Raw genomic sequence first — 15,359 nt, forward strand, 5'->3', positions numbered from 1 at the left:
CATAAAGTTTTGAGTCTCTAGTTTATTTTTTTTTTCATTGTGGCAACATGAAATTTTATAGCTGCATGTGTAAAGAATATATTTTATATTTTAGTTGATGGCATATTAATAAATTCTCCATTAACCCAGAAAATTTGACAATAAATCTTTTAACAAAAACACATTCTGATTATTTTGTAATATAAATTATTGATTCCTTACAGATATCTTATGCTGCAGGTTATAAGATGGTTTACCACCAATTAAAATACTGACAGTTTTATTCCCCATTAGTTCTACACAAGATCTTTATAGGTTCAGAGCAGTTAAATACACTAATATATTGACTCCTTAACCAATGAAGAGGTGTTTAACTGCTTCATAGAACCAGGTGATATGGGTTCACTTAAGAAATAATTATTCATGCCATGCTCTATGCTCATGTTTATATAACTAGGCATTAAATTTTTCTTTAAAGTAAGCATACAATAAATGTGTCCTTATCTTTAAAGTAAGCATACAAGTATTACATGCTAGAATTATTTCAATTTGAATAGGAAAATTCAGATCTTTAGTACCTATAAAAAAAGAAGATGTGGTATGATTGCCAACCTGAGTGAGTGTAAACTTTGGAAAGATGGACAGATACATAATAACTTACTTTCCAAATGATTTTATTGAATTTCCTAAGTGAGTAACACAAAATGTCATATGCAGTCTTGTGCATTGTTCAAAATACCTATGACTGTGCAAATTTAATTGTGATGTCACACACTATCAATGTACCTTTTGTTCTATTAGAATTATAACTTGTTGTAAGCTTCCAAAATGAAAACAAATAGTCAAATCATTAATTTTCTTAAATTCAGTTGTTGTTGTAATGAAGTAAAAAGTCATCCTTCTAATTATTACATATTTGAAATTAAAAAAAAAAATGCCCAAACTCTGTTGTTGGTAATATATCGTTTTTTTTTTTTACAATGACATTAATTGATTCAGTTAAATAAGCATTAGAAAAAAAGGATTTCTATTTTTAAGTTGTGTATGGTAATAGAACCGTAGTCCTGCTAATTTAGACCTTAACATTATGCATGAACATTTTTACAATATAAATCAACAAAGAAACAATCAATCACATGTTTATTTTCGATACTAATCCGCTTTTGAATTAGTAATGTGTATTTTTTGCCATTTAAAATGAATAGAATTAGATATCATAAATGATATATATGATAAATCATATGGTAATTTTTGCTCCAATGACAATAATGAATTTTTGCAATGTGTTGTATGTTCGTTTTTTTTAAATCAGTTTATTGAAGGCCATTGATGCATTTCATTTATCTATGTCATAACTACGCAGCAACATTGAAATTGAAACAGTTTTTGTATTTTTATTCTTTATACTGATAATCAAAAATATATAATTTCGTTTAATTGAAATATTGGACCATTTACCATTTGAATGCCATATATGGGTCATGTCAAAGGATGTGTACCTCATGTTAAAAGAAAATTCATGAAGAAACGGCTGTCGTCACCATGGATAAAAATCAATACATAAAATGCTGTAAATGGCTCCTAGTGAGTTGTCATACATGACAAAATCTCTGAGAACTGCTGAATATTCCACGTTTTTTTTTAACAATGTTGACAAGATTTTCTATTGGTGTAGCAGACGCTATTTGCATTCATTGTCTTCTAATCTGCTGGGAGGCAGAAATGTCATATCCACATACTTCTGCTGTGCCAGATTGCGTTTTCTTTACCGATAAATTATCCGATTCTGTGTCTGTTGAGGAGAGAAATTTTCAATACTGTTTAACTATAATGAACGAGGTGATAATTACATGTACTTGATGTAGCTCGTGTTAATTGCTTTATAGGTGTCAATTAATCACAGACTAATTGATCCTTTTTACCCACAATTCCTCTGTGAGAAGGCCATGATTGGATTTGGGAGTGAATCCAAATTGTCCAATTTGTTTATTGCATCATGTAGACAAATTAAAGCAGGTTTTTTTCTCTCTCTGTTGTATTGATTGCTTTGTGTTTCTTCCATAATTGTGAATTCATTGTTGACAAATCCTTGACAAGAAATGCTGATATCGCATTTTATATTCATTGACACTGTCCAATTTGCAAATTGATGCAGAAAAAATTCAGCACCTAATCTGGGTTAGATGGACATTTATATGAAGGGAGGGTCTATGAAGGGATACCCTTAAAAAACAAAAATTAAAATCTTTTATTGATAGTTTCAGTCAGGAAGTTTCCTTCTGTTATATTGATTCATTATTGGTTGCTTAACATTCAGTGGCAAATATTTCATGCATGTTCAGGACGATCCTACTGTTGGATGCTGGAGCTATAAATATTTTCTTGCAGAAGGACATGTACTTATTTATTCGAGCTATTATATTATTACTTGAACAAGTGTGTAGAATATGTAACTGTTGAATATAAAAATTACAGCAATAGAACCAATTAATTTCTAATAAAACTGTGTCAATTTTGTTTTGCAGATCTTTAAGAGCAACAGAATCAAGTGAACATACAGTTATAGTGGCTGTCACAAAACGATAGTAAGTATACCTCAAACAGGGCACTCAGTCTGGTTCACAGTTATAGTGGCTGTCACAAAACGATAGGAAGTATACCTCAAACAGGGGCACTCAGTCTGGTTCACAAAACTTAAGTAAGTAATCTATTCTTCCTCCTCAAAAAGAGGCATTAGTCATATATATTGTGGCCTCAAAAATTGGCATAAGTAATATATACTGTGGCCTCAAAAAGTGGCATCAGACTGAGTCACAAAATAATAGTAATTTAAACTACCCCATCAAAAAGTGGCACTAGTAATATATACTGCGGCACCAGAAATTGTCATAAGTAATAAACCCTGGCTTCAAAAAGTGGCACTCAGTCTGAGTCACAAAATGATAGTAAATAATTAATATTCCAGCCTAAAAAAATGGACATAATTTTATGAAATAATATGTTAAGTGACCGCAAAAAGTGGCATAAATAATGTATACTGTGGTTTCAAAAAGTGAAATAAATAATATATAAGATGGCCACAAAAGGTGGCATAAATAATGTATACTGTGGCATCAAAAAGTGGCATAAATAATGTATAATTTGGTTTCAAAAAGTGGCATAATTAATATATAAGGTGGCCTCAAAAAGTGGCATAAATAGTGTTATACTGTGGTTTCAAAAAGTGGCATAAATAATTTATAAGGTGGCCTCCAAAAGTGGCATAACAATGTTTACTCTGGCCTTAAAAAGTGGCATAAGTTATATATAAGGTGGCTTCAAAAAGTGGCATTAATAATATATAAGGTTGCTTCAAAAAGTGGCAAAATAGTGTATACTGTGGTTCAAAAAGTGGCATAAATAGTATATAAGGTGGCCTCAAAAAGTAGCTTTAATAATGTATAATGTGGCCTCAAAAAGTGGCATAAGTAATATATAAGGTGGCCTAAAAAAGTGCCATAAGTAATATATAACCTGCAGTATTTTTATTGTTGAAAAATATATGTATAACTCAAAAGAAAGGACCTTTGTGATGATGTTCAAGAGGAAGTTTTGATTGGTTAGTATCAAGGCTAGACATTTCCAATGCCATTTCCATACTCCTCCGAGCTGCTCTCTTGTACTCTCTCCTAACTGGTACAAATGTTTAAAAACAAAGTTAAGATTAATGTTCTGTTTTCTATTATAAATTTGTCTGGCCTTGAAGCTATGCAGTGTTGCTTACATAATTTGGGTTATGAATGAATAGTCGTTCAGCTAGACAAACTTCATTAATTTAAAGTGAAGTTAAAAAGTAGTGATGTATTAACAAGAAATGGTTTTATGAATGAAAACAAACGTTCATTTATCACCAATGATATCTTATGGAAAGGCAACAAGGCACTTTATATTTTGTTCTATTTCTGTAAAATTGGCAAGCATTTCCAGGGAAAATGTTGTTTTTTTTCGGACAGGCATATTAAATTTGTTTTATTTCTTTTTATTGAGGGGATAGACTTGTCTGCCTAAAGCCAGTTTGGATGTTACCTTTTATGCACTAGTTCTGAACTGATCATAACATTCTCACACTAAAAGGCATTTGGATAGAAATAAATATTTACATTAAACATTTTATAACTTCATGTAGGTGTTTTATGAATTTTAAGATGTTGTAATCTTTGTATTGGATATTCAAATCTATCACATGAATATGTTATCTGTCTCTTAGTATGTGTATAACAAAATAAAATGACAAATGTTGAAAACAGATGATAAAGCGTTTCTACAAATCAACATACTTTAAAAAAAACTACAGATCTTAGAAGGTTATTGACCGATTATTGTTAGGATACAATGAAGATGAGGTTGAATGATGCATAAATGACAGCATGTACAAAGTAATGTCTGTAAAAGTTCACAAAGTTTGTTGCCCTTTGTTTTTTTAACTATGTCAGTGAACAAAAATGAAGTCGCAGTAAAGTACTATGTCAGTAAAAATGTATGAATTAAGTACTATGGCAAAAGGGGACATGGTAATATTCATAAAGTACTACCAGTGAAATGTATTATAAGTCAAATAACATGTATTTTTATTAGTAAAGTACTATTTCAAGGGTGAAATTTATAACATGTATTAGTAAAGTATTATTCAAGGATGAAATTTATTACATGTATTAGTAAAGTACTATTTCAAGGGTGAAATTTATTACATGTATTAGTAAAGTACTATTTCAAGGGGGAAATTTATTACACGTATTAGTAAAGTATTATTTCAAGGGTGAAATTTATTACACGTATTAGTAAAGTACTATTTCAAGGGGGAAATTTATTACACGTATTAGTAAAGTACTATTTCAAGGGGGAAATTTATTACATGTATTAGTAAAGTACTATTTCAAGGGGGAAATTTATTATACATAGTAGTAAAGTACTATTTCAAGGGGGAAATTTATTACACGTATTAGTAAAGTACTATTTCAAGGGGGAAATTTATTACATGTATTAGTAAAGTACTATTTCAAGGGGGAAATTTATTACATGCATTAGTAAAGTACTATTTCAAGGGGGAAAATATATTACATTGTATTAGGAAAGTACTAATACTATATCAATGATGTGTATCATTAGTGAAGTACTATGTCAAGGGGGACTTAGTACTATGTCAGGGGAAGAACCGATATGGTAAGTATTAAAGTGCAATGTCAGGGGAAAACATTGTGTTACCGGTAATAGCAAAGTGCATAAATGGAAAGAAACAACACTTTTTCATTAATAGAAATTATTTCGGTTTTTGATAAATTATTTGAGGGAAACTGTAAACAATCAGTTTAAATGTTTTTTATTTTTATTTTCCAGTGCATTAGACAAAGAAGAACCATCATTTTTACCATCAATTACAGCAGGCTTCAATAAGGTAATGCATTTGAAATACGAATTGTTATATGATTATAAATTAGGAAAATGTGATAAAATTGCCAATGAGACAAGTATCTTTAGTCTAAATAATGTGGATTTTGGCAACTATAGGTCACCATACAGCCTTCTACAATGAAATAGTCATACCATATAGGAGGGGGAGGACAGGGGGGTACCTTCTCCCTTCTCCCACCCCTCTTCTCCTTTCTCTTACCCCCGTTCTCCTTTCTCCCATTAGAATAAAACATCTCCTTTTGAGATATTTTTTCTTGAAATATTAGATAATTTTTTAAAAGGAGAGATATTTTATTTTTTCTCCTTTCTCCAACTTTTTCTCCTTTCTGCCAGCCTTCCTCTTCTTTCTCCTACCCCCTTTCTCCCTGTCTCCCTTACCCCTGTCCTCCCTCTCATATAGTCAGCTATTTATGGACCATACATGACAAAATGTGAAACAGCTATTAATGGACCATACATGACAAAATGTGAAACAGTTATTTACGGACCATACATGACAAAATAAGAAACAGCTTTTTATGGACCATACATGACAAAATGTGAAACAGCTATTTATGGATCATACAAGACAAAATGTGAAACAGCTATTTAAGGACCATACATGACAAAATGTGAAACGGCTTTTTATTGACCATACATGACAAAATGTGAAACAATTCAAACAAATGCAACGGACAGCATGATTAATAACAAAACAATAAATGATAAACAGATATAACAGAACGCAACCAACAAAAAACATTTGATTACAGGCTTCTGACGTTTCATCCCAGAGGGTATCACCAGCCCAGTAGTCAGCACCTCGGTGTTGACATCAAGATCAATTATGTGCTCATTTCCTGTTTACAAAGCTTAGAATTTTTGGAAAAACTAAGGATTTTTTTCTTATCCCAGCAATAGATTACCATAGCCCTATTTGGCACAACTTTTTGGAATTTTCAGTCCTCAATGCTCTCCAACTTTGTACTTGTTTGGCTTTTTAAGTGTTTTGATCTGAGCGTCACTGATGATTCTTATGAAGACGAAACGCGTGTCTGGCGTATTAAATTATAATCCTGGTACCTTTGATAACTATTGGGACATGTATATGTGATACACAAAAATGGTTAGAATGAAGAATTATTTTAGTGATCCTCTGAATGGAATTTCAAATTTATAATGTTTTTTTTTTTTTCACTTGTATATTTTTGGCAAACAATTTACCACAATATAATGGAATTGTATATTACACTCTACAGCATATAAATGTGGACTACAGAAAGCTGTAGATTCTGAAAGGATCCATAGCTCTCTGATCTGACTTGCATGATTGCGACATTAGTGTCTAGGTCTTGAGTTGTAATCTCCATAAAATTAGGTTTCAGTCTACTGTCTAAATCTCCATGATTTTCTCTGTTAGCTGATGTTGCCTAAATTTCTTGTTATATTAGCAATACTCGTTCAAAACCATGGAACAATGTATGTAGTTTGTATTGAGCTTTTGTCAAAAAACAGCTCGTAAGATTTAACTACATTGATGCTTTGCTTGTCGTATGTCTTAAAGCCTTAAATTACACATTACGAGAACATTTAAACCTGACAGCTTCATAAATATGTATTTGTCTTGTCAGATGGTATAATGGCTCTGATGTATTGATCTGAGAAGTAGGTTTATAGATGATATATCAGATTAACTAGTCCTATACTTGTCAACGACGTTCATTTCATGAAAGATACACCATTAATTATCTACGATTCAAAATCTCTAATCATGACGTGCATTAAAACTAATTAATATGATTATGGATCTATATTACACAATGTTTCTATTTGGTATATTCATTTTGAAGTCAAAACCAAGCCTTTCTGTCAAAAGCCCTAATTAAATTCTCGTCATCTAATCTATAGAAAGCTTACTTATTATGTACATCACAATCGAATAGTCAGATATCCAATTCTTCTATTATTTCAATAAGACTGTGTTTGGAGAGGCAAATTCTCGGGCTAATTAGCACATATATTAAAAAGCACTAAGTCCATAGATGTCTCTTTGTATTAAATTTTATGCATTTTTCAAATTGTCAACATTTTGTGTAAATTAATTTTGATTAAGGTAATTTAAAAACATAGTACTTCATTCAAAATTTAGACTAATACTTTGGTTTCAAAATTGGAAGAGTTCCAATGAAGTAAACATGTTAGTAGTTGATAAATAAATTACTTCTAGTATATACTGAATGGAAAAGAGGTTAGGCGTAATATACGAAGGAGATTTAATTACAAAATTAAGAATACCTCAATATTACGCAATTACAATTTTACAATAAAACATATACTGTTTGAAGAATGGACAAAAATGGAGTTAGATTATTGCGATATCAGAATAATCTGCATACAGAAGGGCTCTGATTTGAAGACCATACTTTGATCTATTATGGTTTTTCTTTTACAAATTGTGACTTTGATGGAGAGTTGTCTCATTGGCACTCATACCACATCTTTTTGTATCTATGTATGTATCAGATATCAGAATGTGACTTTTCATTATTGCGATAATCACCCAGTCTCATTATTCACATTAATGAAAACCTTTTAATAGTTTCTGAATTTATAGTATGCATGAATTAAAAATCAGGTCAGTAATCATTATTTAATGGCAGTCTAGACAGATTGGTCTAAATCTGCCTGGTTAAGATTTAGATGGACTATTATTGGTCAATGGCTGTCTCCTAAAGTCATACCAGGAACTAAAAGATATTGGACCATTAGCTTTGCATACTAATTGGTCCCCAACGGGACTAGAAGAGTCTTCTTTACGATCATAAGGTCAATATGACATACAATTCATGCTTCACATTTTTCTGTGATATATGGCTACATCTCTATGTAAGATTGTTAATATGATGTATAGTTCTAATTATTAAATTATGATTGACCTAGTAAAATTATGATAGGCCTAATAAAAGTTATAAAATGGCATTTGTTCTTTTACAGAGAATTGTTGAAAGTCCCAACATTAGTATGTGTATGAATGAATTACTGACATTAGAATATGGTGAAGTACAATCCCGGTTAAAGCTCAGTGCTTGTAAAGCTGTCTTCTCAGCTCTTGATAATGTCTCAGACGCTGTAGAAATCTCCAGCGAGGACCATGAGGTTCAGGTGAGAGCTTGAACTACTAAACAGATTCATTTTAGGGCTTGTAGAAACAGTGATTCAGTTTAGGCTTATATAAATAGGAATTTTCATTTTAGGGCTTGTGTAAATAGTATGATTCATTTTAAGACTTGTATAATTAAGGCGATTCATTTAAGGGCTTGTGCAAATAGGGAGATCCCTTTTGAGGGCTTGTGTAAATAGGGAGATCCCTTTTAAGGGCTTAATTGCCTAGATAAAGGGGATTCACTTGAGGCTAACATGATAAAAGTGAATCATCATTTTTGTGCTTGATACATTTTAGGGTATGTAAGAATAGATTAAGAGTGATTCATATTAGGCAATATATAATAAGAGCGATTCCCTTTAGGACATGCATAAAAATAGTGATTCATTTAAGGGCTTGTATAAATAGAATGATTCATTTCATAGCTTTTATTACAGAGGGATATCAATTTATTATTCAAATTTGTATAAATAGAGTGATTTGTTTTACGGCATTTATGATTAGAGCTTGTATTAATAGAATGATTCAACTCAGATTTTATAAATAGATTGATTCAGCAAAAGTATTAGAGAGTTAATGTTGGTGTGTTTTATTATATTTCAGTATGTAAATCATGCCTTTGAAAGGCTGACAGGATATAGTAGTGAAGAAGTTTTAGGAAAAAACAGTTCAGAAATTGTCAAAAATGACCGTAACCGACCCGATCTCAATGATACCATAAATAGCCAGCTTAAAAAGGGAAAGGTAGGCAGAAATTCAAACACATAGAATTTCTTCTCTTTGATATTTTTTGGTTTATGTGATATTTACCTACAAAACAATTACTGAACAGTAACAATTATTATTATAAGGGTAATAAAAGTATCAAGTTATGAAAAAAGAGCTCTCAAACAAAGTCAGTTTATACAGCAACAAGTGTTCAAACAGAAGAAAAGCAAACAATAGACAAACTCATAATTGTTTTTCCACTTTTACTCTCAGCTGTACCAGATCTTAGATGCTTCAATTTTTATTTGCCTCAAGGAAATAAGCAGGATATAAGATGCAAGATGTTTTGTAAATAAAGAAAAAGAAAGCGAGTTCAAGGTTGTGACACTATGTCATAAGACCTGACATATACAAGTGGAGACATCTATAACTCTATGTTTTACATACACAAGTAAAGACAGACCTGTTATTTACCATAACAAGTGAAGACATTAAAAGCTCTGTTGATTACATACACAAATGACTGAAACATTAACAGAACTGTTATATTAAACAAGTGAAGACATTAAATAGTTTTATTACCGCTCTATTGTTAACTTACACAAGTGAAGACACCAACTACTCTTTTGTTTACATATATAAATGAAGACATTGTTAGCCAACACGTGTTTACAAACAAACTATTCTGGTATGTGTATACAGTGTTTTGATAACTGTAAAAAAAAATGTTTACCGGTATTGAAAACTTCTGGTTTTAGAAAAAAATTACAATTTTTATGATATTATTTGTTTTTCAGTACTGGGATGGTATTTACCATACAAGAAGGAAAAGTGGTGAAATCTTGCCTAGTCACTGTCATATCTGTCCAGTTCTTGGTCAAGGGGGGTAAGTCATTACTTTGATCTGGTGAAATCTTGCCTAGTCACTGTCATATCTGTCCAGTTCTTGGTCAAGGGGGTAAGTCATTACTTTGATCTGGTGAAATCTTGCCTAGTCACTGTCATATCTGTCCAGTTCTTGGTCAAGGGGGGTAAGTCATTACTTTGATCTGGTGAAATCTTACCTAGTCACTGTCATATCTCTCCAGTTCTTGGTCAAGGGGTGTAAGTCATTACTTTGATCTGGTGAAATCTTGCCTAGTCACTGTCATATCTGTCCAGTTCTTGGTCAAGGGGGGTAAGTCATTACTTTGATCTGGTGAATTCTTACCTAGTCACTGTCATATCTGTCCAGTTCTTGGTCAAGGGGGGTAAGTCATTACTTTGATCTGGTGAAATCTTGCCTAGTCACTGTCATATCTGTCCAGTTCTTGGTCAAGGGGGGTAAGTCATTACTTTGATCTGGTGAATTCTTACCTAGTCACTGTCATATCTGTCCAGTTCTTGGTCAAGGGGGGTAAGTCATTACTTTGATCTGGTGAAATCTTGCCTAGTCACTGTCATATCTGTCCAGTTCTTGGTCAAGGGGGGTAAGTCATTACTTTGATCTGGTGAAATCTTGCCTAGTCACTGTCATATCTGTCCAGTTCTTGGTCAAGGGGGTAAGTCATTACTTTGATCTGGTGAAATCTTGCCTAGTCACTGTCATATCTGTCCAGTTCTTGGTCAAGGGGGGTAAGTCATTACTTTGATCTGGTGAAATCTTACCTAGTCACTGTCATATCTCTCCAGTTCTTGGTCAAGGGGTGTAAGTCATTACTTTGATCTGGTGAAATCTTGCCTAGTCACTGTCATATCTGTCCAGTTCTTGGTCAAGGGGGGTAAGTCATTACTTTGATCTGGTGAATTCTTACCTAGTCACTGTCATATCTGTCCAGTTCTTGGTCAAGGGGGGTAAGTCATTACTTTGATCTGGTGAAATCTTGCCTAGTCACTGTCATATCTGTCCAGTTCTTGGTCAAGGGGGGTAAGTCATTACTTTGATCTGGTGAAATCTTGCCTAGTCACTGTCATATCTGTCCAGTTCTTGGTCAAGGGGGGTAAGTAATTACTTTGATCTGGTGAAATCTTGCCTAGTCACTGTCATATCTGTCCAGTTCTTGGTCAAGTGGGGTAAGTCATTACTTTGATCTGGTGAAATCTTACCTAGTCACTGTCATATCTGTCCAGTTCTTGGTCAAGGGGGGTAAGTCATTACTTTGATCTGGTGAAATCTTACCTAGTCACTGTCATATCTGTCCAGTTCTTGGTCAAGGGGGGTAAGTCATTACTTTGATCTGGTGAAATCTTACCTAGTCACTGTCATATCTGTCCAGTTCTTGGTCAAGGGGGTAAGTCATTACTTTGATCTGGTGAAATCTTACCTAGTCACTGTCATATCTGTCCAGTTCTTGGTCAAGGGGGTAAGTCATTACTTTGATCTGGGGAAATCTTGCCTAGTCACTCATATCTGTCCAGTTCTTGGTCAAGGGGGGTAAGTCATTTCTTTGAACTAATGAAATCTTACCTAGTCACTGTCATATCTGTCCAGTTCTTGGTCAAGGGGGGTAAGTCATTACTTTGATCTGGTGAAATCTTGCCTAGTCACTCATATCTGTCCAGTTCTTGGTCAAGGGGGGTAAGTCATTTCTTTGAACTGATGAAATCTTACCTAGTCACTGTCATATCTGTCCAGTTCTTGGTCAAGGGGGGTAAGTCATTACTTTGATCTGGTGAAATCTTGCCTAGTCACTCATATCTGTCCAGTTCTTGGTCAAGGGGGGTAAGTCATTACTTTGATCTGGTGAAATCTTGCCTAGTCACTGTCATATCTGTCCAGTTCTTGGTCAAGGGGGGTAAGTCATTACTTTGATCTGGTGAAATCTTACCTAGTCACTGTCATATCTGTCCAGTTCTTGGTCAAGGGGGGTAAGTCATTACTTTGATCTGGTGAAATCTTACCTAGTCACTGTCATATCTGTCCAGTTCTTGGTCAAGGGGGGTAAGTCATTACTTTGATCTGGTGAAATCTTACCTAGTCACTGTCATATCTGTCCAGTTCTTGGTCAAGGGGGTAAGTCATTTCTTTGAACTGATGAAATCTTACCTAGTCACTGTCATATATGTCCAGTTCTTGGTCAAGGGGGGTAAGTCATTACTTTGATCTGGTGAAATCTTGCCTAGTCACTCATATCTGTCCAGTTCTTGGTCAAGGGGGGTAAGTCATTTCTTTGAACTGATGAAATCTTACCTAGTCACTGTCATATCTCTCCAGTTCTTGGTCAAGGGGGGGGGTAAGTCATTACTTTGATCTGGTGAAATCTTGCCTAGTCACTCATATCTGTCCAGTTCTTGGTCAAGGGGGGTAAGTCATTACTTTGATCTGGTGAAATCTTGCCTAGTCACTGTCATATCTGTCCAGTTCTTGGTCAAGGGGGGTAAGTCATTACTTTGATCTGGTGAAATCTTACCTAGTCACTGTCATATCTGTCCAGTTCTTGGTCAAGGGGGGTAAGTCATTACTTTGATCTGGTGAAATCTTGCCTAGTCACTGTCATATCTGTCCAGTTCTTGGTCAAGGGGGGTAAGTCATTACTTTGAACTGGTGAAATCTTACCTAGTCACTGTCATATCTGTCCAGTTCTTGGTCAAGGGGGGTGAGTCATTACTTTGAACTGGTGAAATCTGTTGTAGTTCTTGTCATATTTTGAAATTTATATTATTATTTTGAGAGATACATGTATAAGTAGTCACTAATGATAAGATGATGAAATCTTGTTCCTGGTCTTGGAGAAGTGTAAATTTCCAATCATCTGATCGCGGCACTTAAAAGCAATTCATGAACTCTTTGAACCACAAGCTGTTAAGCTGAATGTCTATTAATATTAGTAATATATTGTTTGACCTGCAGGAACTAAATGTAAAGTATAGGAATCCTGCCATTAAAATAAAAATTTAAAATGTTTGAAAACCTAAATGAATATAAAATGTATTATAGTGCTGTATCTAACAGAAATGTAAACTTTGCTTATATTACTAAGTTTTACACCTGACAGCTGGACGAGCAGAAAGCACTTTAAAAGTTCATATGATTACAATTTTTTTTATTATTTTCTCTTACATCATTAAGTAAACTTACTTTATTTTCATTTTATTAATAATTTCTTTTGTAGAAAAACATGTTTTGTTTGGAATAATCATCACTAATTACAAATTATTATTATTATTATTATTTTGTTTTATTTTCGCAGGAAAATATCACATGTAATATCAATAAAGAATTCAACCACAGATACCTCACATATTTTAAAAGAAAGTACAGAATTTAATTTAGTTAATGGTAAGTCTTATCAGTAGATGTTACAGGTGGCAAGCAATTTATCTAAATATTTCAAAATCGTGTATACAAGTTAAAAAAAAAAGTCAAATACTGCTGATTTTGTTTTTACAAAACTTACTGCATAACATACTATATGAGAAAGTTGCAAGCCTCGATGAAGATGTGGTATTGTTGAGTATCCAAGGAAGAAATTATACAATGGAAATCTATTAATCAATTTATGCTTGTTCTCACTTGGACAATCTACAATTCTTAAACACAGTCTAAGATCCATTTTTCCTGAATGAAAACAGAACTTTATTTTCATTTTCTAAGTAAAGGTGACATACAAAGGGATGTTAATGGCAATGAATGAAGGGGCGTTGATAGTTTTTTAAAGTCTCAAAATTGAAACCATAATAAATCTCGTTGAAAGTCTTGTCAAAAAAGAGAATTGATTGAGTTTTGTAACTATTTACAGGAAGGTTATCTAGACAGTCTAGTAAGTTATTTGTTTTTTGCTGTGAGCTACATATTGGAAAAGACACATTTGTTTTGGAAGTTGTGATATCAGATATAAATTATGCCAAATATTACATGAAGTTGACAAATATTTTGATTGATGTGTTGTTTATCGTATGATCTTGTATATGGTGTGTTGTCATAGTGTTCCTTTGTTCCTATATGTCCATCATCCACCAATTGTCTGTAGTCAAATATCTGTCTGTCTGTATGTATTGTACCATCAGCTTTTGTCAGTGTGTCTGTTGGCTTCAAGTGAAGAGGAGGAATAGAACATGTTCATTTTGTCCTGTTAGTTGACTCTCTTTAGGGTAACAACTCGCCCTGAACATGCATGAAATATTCCCCACTGGACGTTAATCAACCAACAATCAATCAATCAATCATTTAGGGGTCTTAGAGTACAAATCATTTACAGAGATTTCAATTTGTTAAAAAAACAAATACTGTAGTTGTCATTTTGTGAATGTTGTCTGATGTGGTACATTGTTATTTGTATATTACTTCCTGGTAAAACCAAAAGTAATTATTTACTCATTGGTTATCATTGGAAGATTTACAGGGGGCCCAGCCTCCCTCTTTTCTTTGAAAAATTTGTTCGATTAATTAGGGAATCACAGAAGCATGACCTGACATGGCTTCCTTTTAGGCAGTCAATGGATTGCACTGGTTGTTAAATCTGAATGTACATGTAGTAAAATGTCTTCTCTTCAGCTTTTCACTTTTCCCACTATAAACTTTCATAGGATTATAAATTGTGTTTGTTACCACTCTGATTTGTATAGTTCATGTCTGATTTGTATAGTTCATGTCTGATTTGTATAGTTCATGTCTGATTTGTATAGTTCATGTCTGATTTGTATAGTTCATGTCTGATTTAGAAGTGGTGGGTGAAGGGGGTTCCCAAACCATGATAAGGGGGGTTCCAACTTTATGTCCCCTTTCAAATGCATTGATGGTCCTTAAAGAAAGGGGGTTCAAACCACCAGACCCCCCACCCCTGACCCTGGATCCACCACTGCATTTATAAGTGAGCAACCACCTGTACCAGTATTGGACAATACCACAAGCGCTTAGTTCCACCTTATGTAATACATATAAAAATCAGGTGTTTAAAATAAGATGTCTGTCATATATTAAGTGTTTCTCTTAAACATAAACATTTTTTTACCTACTGTTGGAATTTGTTATTGCTGTTTATATCACTCGGTCATTAGTACCATTCTTTGATGTTTTGATTTTGTACTAATTGTTACCATGGTAATTAATTAAAAGTATAAATGTGTGGATTTAATTGTTGTATTTGTTTTGTTTTTTATTACA

The 15,359-nt window shown here is 33.3% G+C and overlaps 1 protein-coding gene across 8 annotated transcripts in view; it reads left to right on the forward strand.

Annotated features, from left to right (window-relative positions):
* LOC134716333 (high affinity cAMP-specific and IBMX-insensitive 3',5'-cyclic phosphodiesterase 8B-like) overlaps positions 1 to 15,359 on the forward strand; it is a 121,570-nt gene that overhangs the window by 84,512 nt on the left and 21,699 nt on the right. For all 8 annotated transcript variants that reach the window (XM_063579258.1, XM_063579254.1, XM_063579257.1 and 5 more), the window contains 7 exons: positions 2,505 to 2,564; positions 5,353 to 5,410; positions 8,401 to 8,568; positions 9,173 to 9,313; positions 10,075 to 10,163; positions 13,447 to 13,535; positions 13,996 to 14,016. In XM_063579258.1, the coding sequence (XP_063435328.1) occupies positions 2,505 to 2,564; positions 5,353 to 5,410; positions 8,401 to 8,568; positions 9,173 to 9,313; positions 10,075 to 10,163; positions 13,447 to 13,535; positions 13,996 to 14,016 (626 nt within the window). The remainder of the gene's footprint in view (positions 1 to 2,504; positions 2,565 to 5,352; positions 5,411 to 8,400; positions 8,569 to 9,172; positions 9,314 to 10,074; positions 10,164 to 13,446; positions 13,536 to 13,995; positions 14,017 to 15,359) is intronic.

This window comes from Mytilus trossulus, chromosome 4, assembly GCF_036588685.1.
Source record: "Mytilus trossulus isolate FHL-02 chromosome 4, PNRI_Mtr1.1.1.hap1, whole genome shotgun sequence".
NCBI lineage: Eukaryota > Metazoa > Mollusca > Bivalvia > Mytilida > Mytilidae > Mytilus > Mytilus trossulus.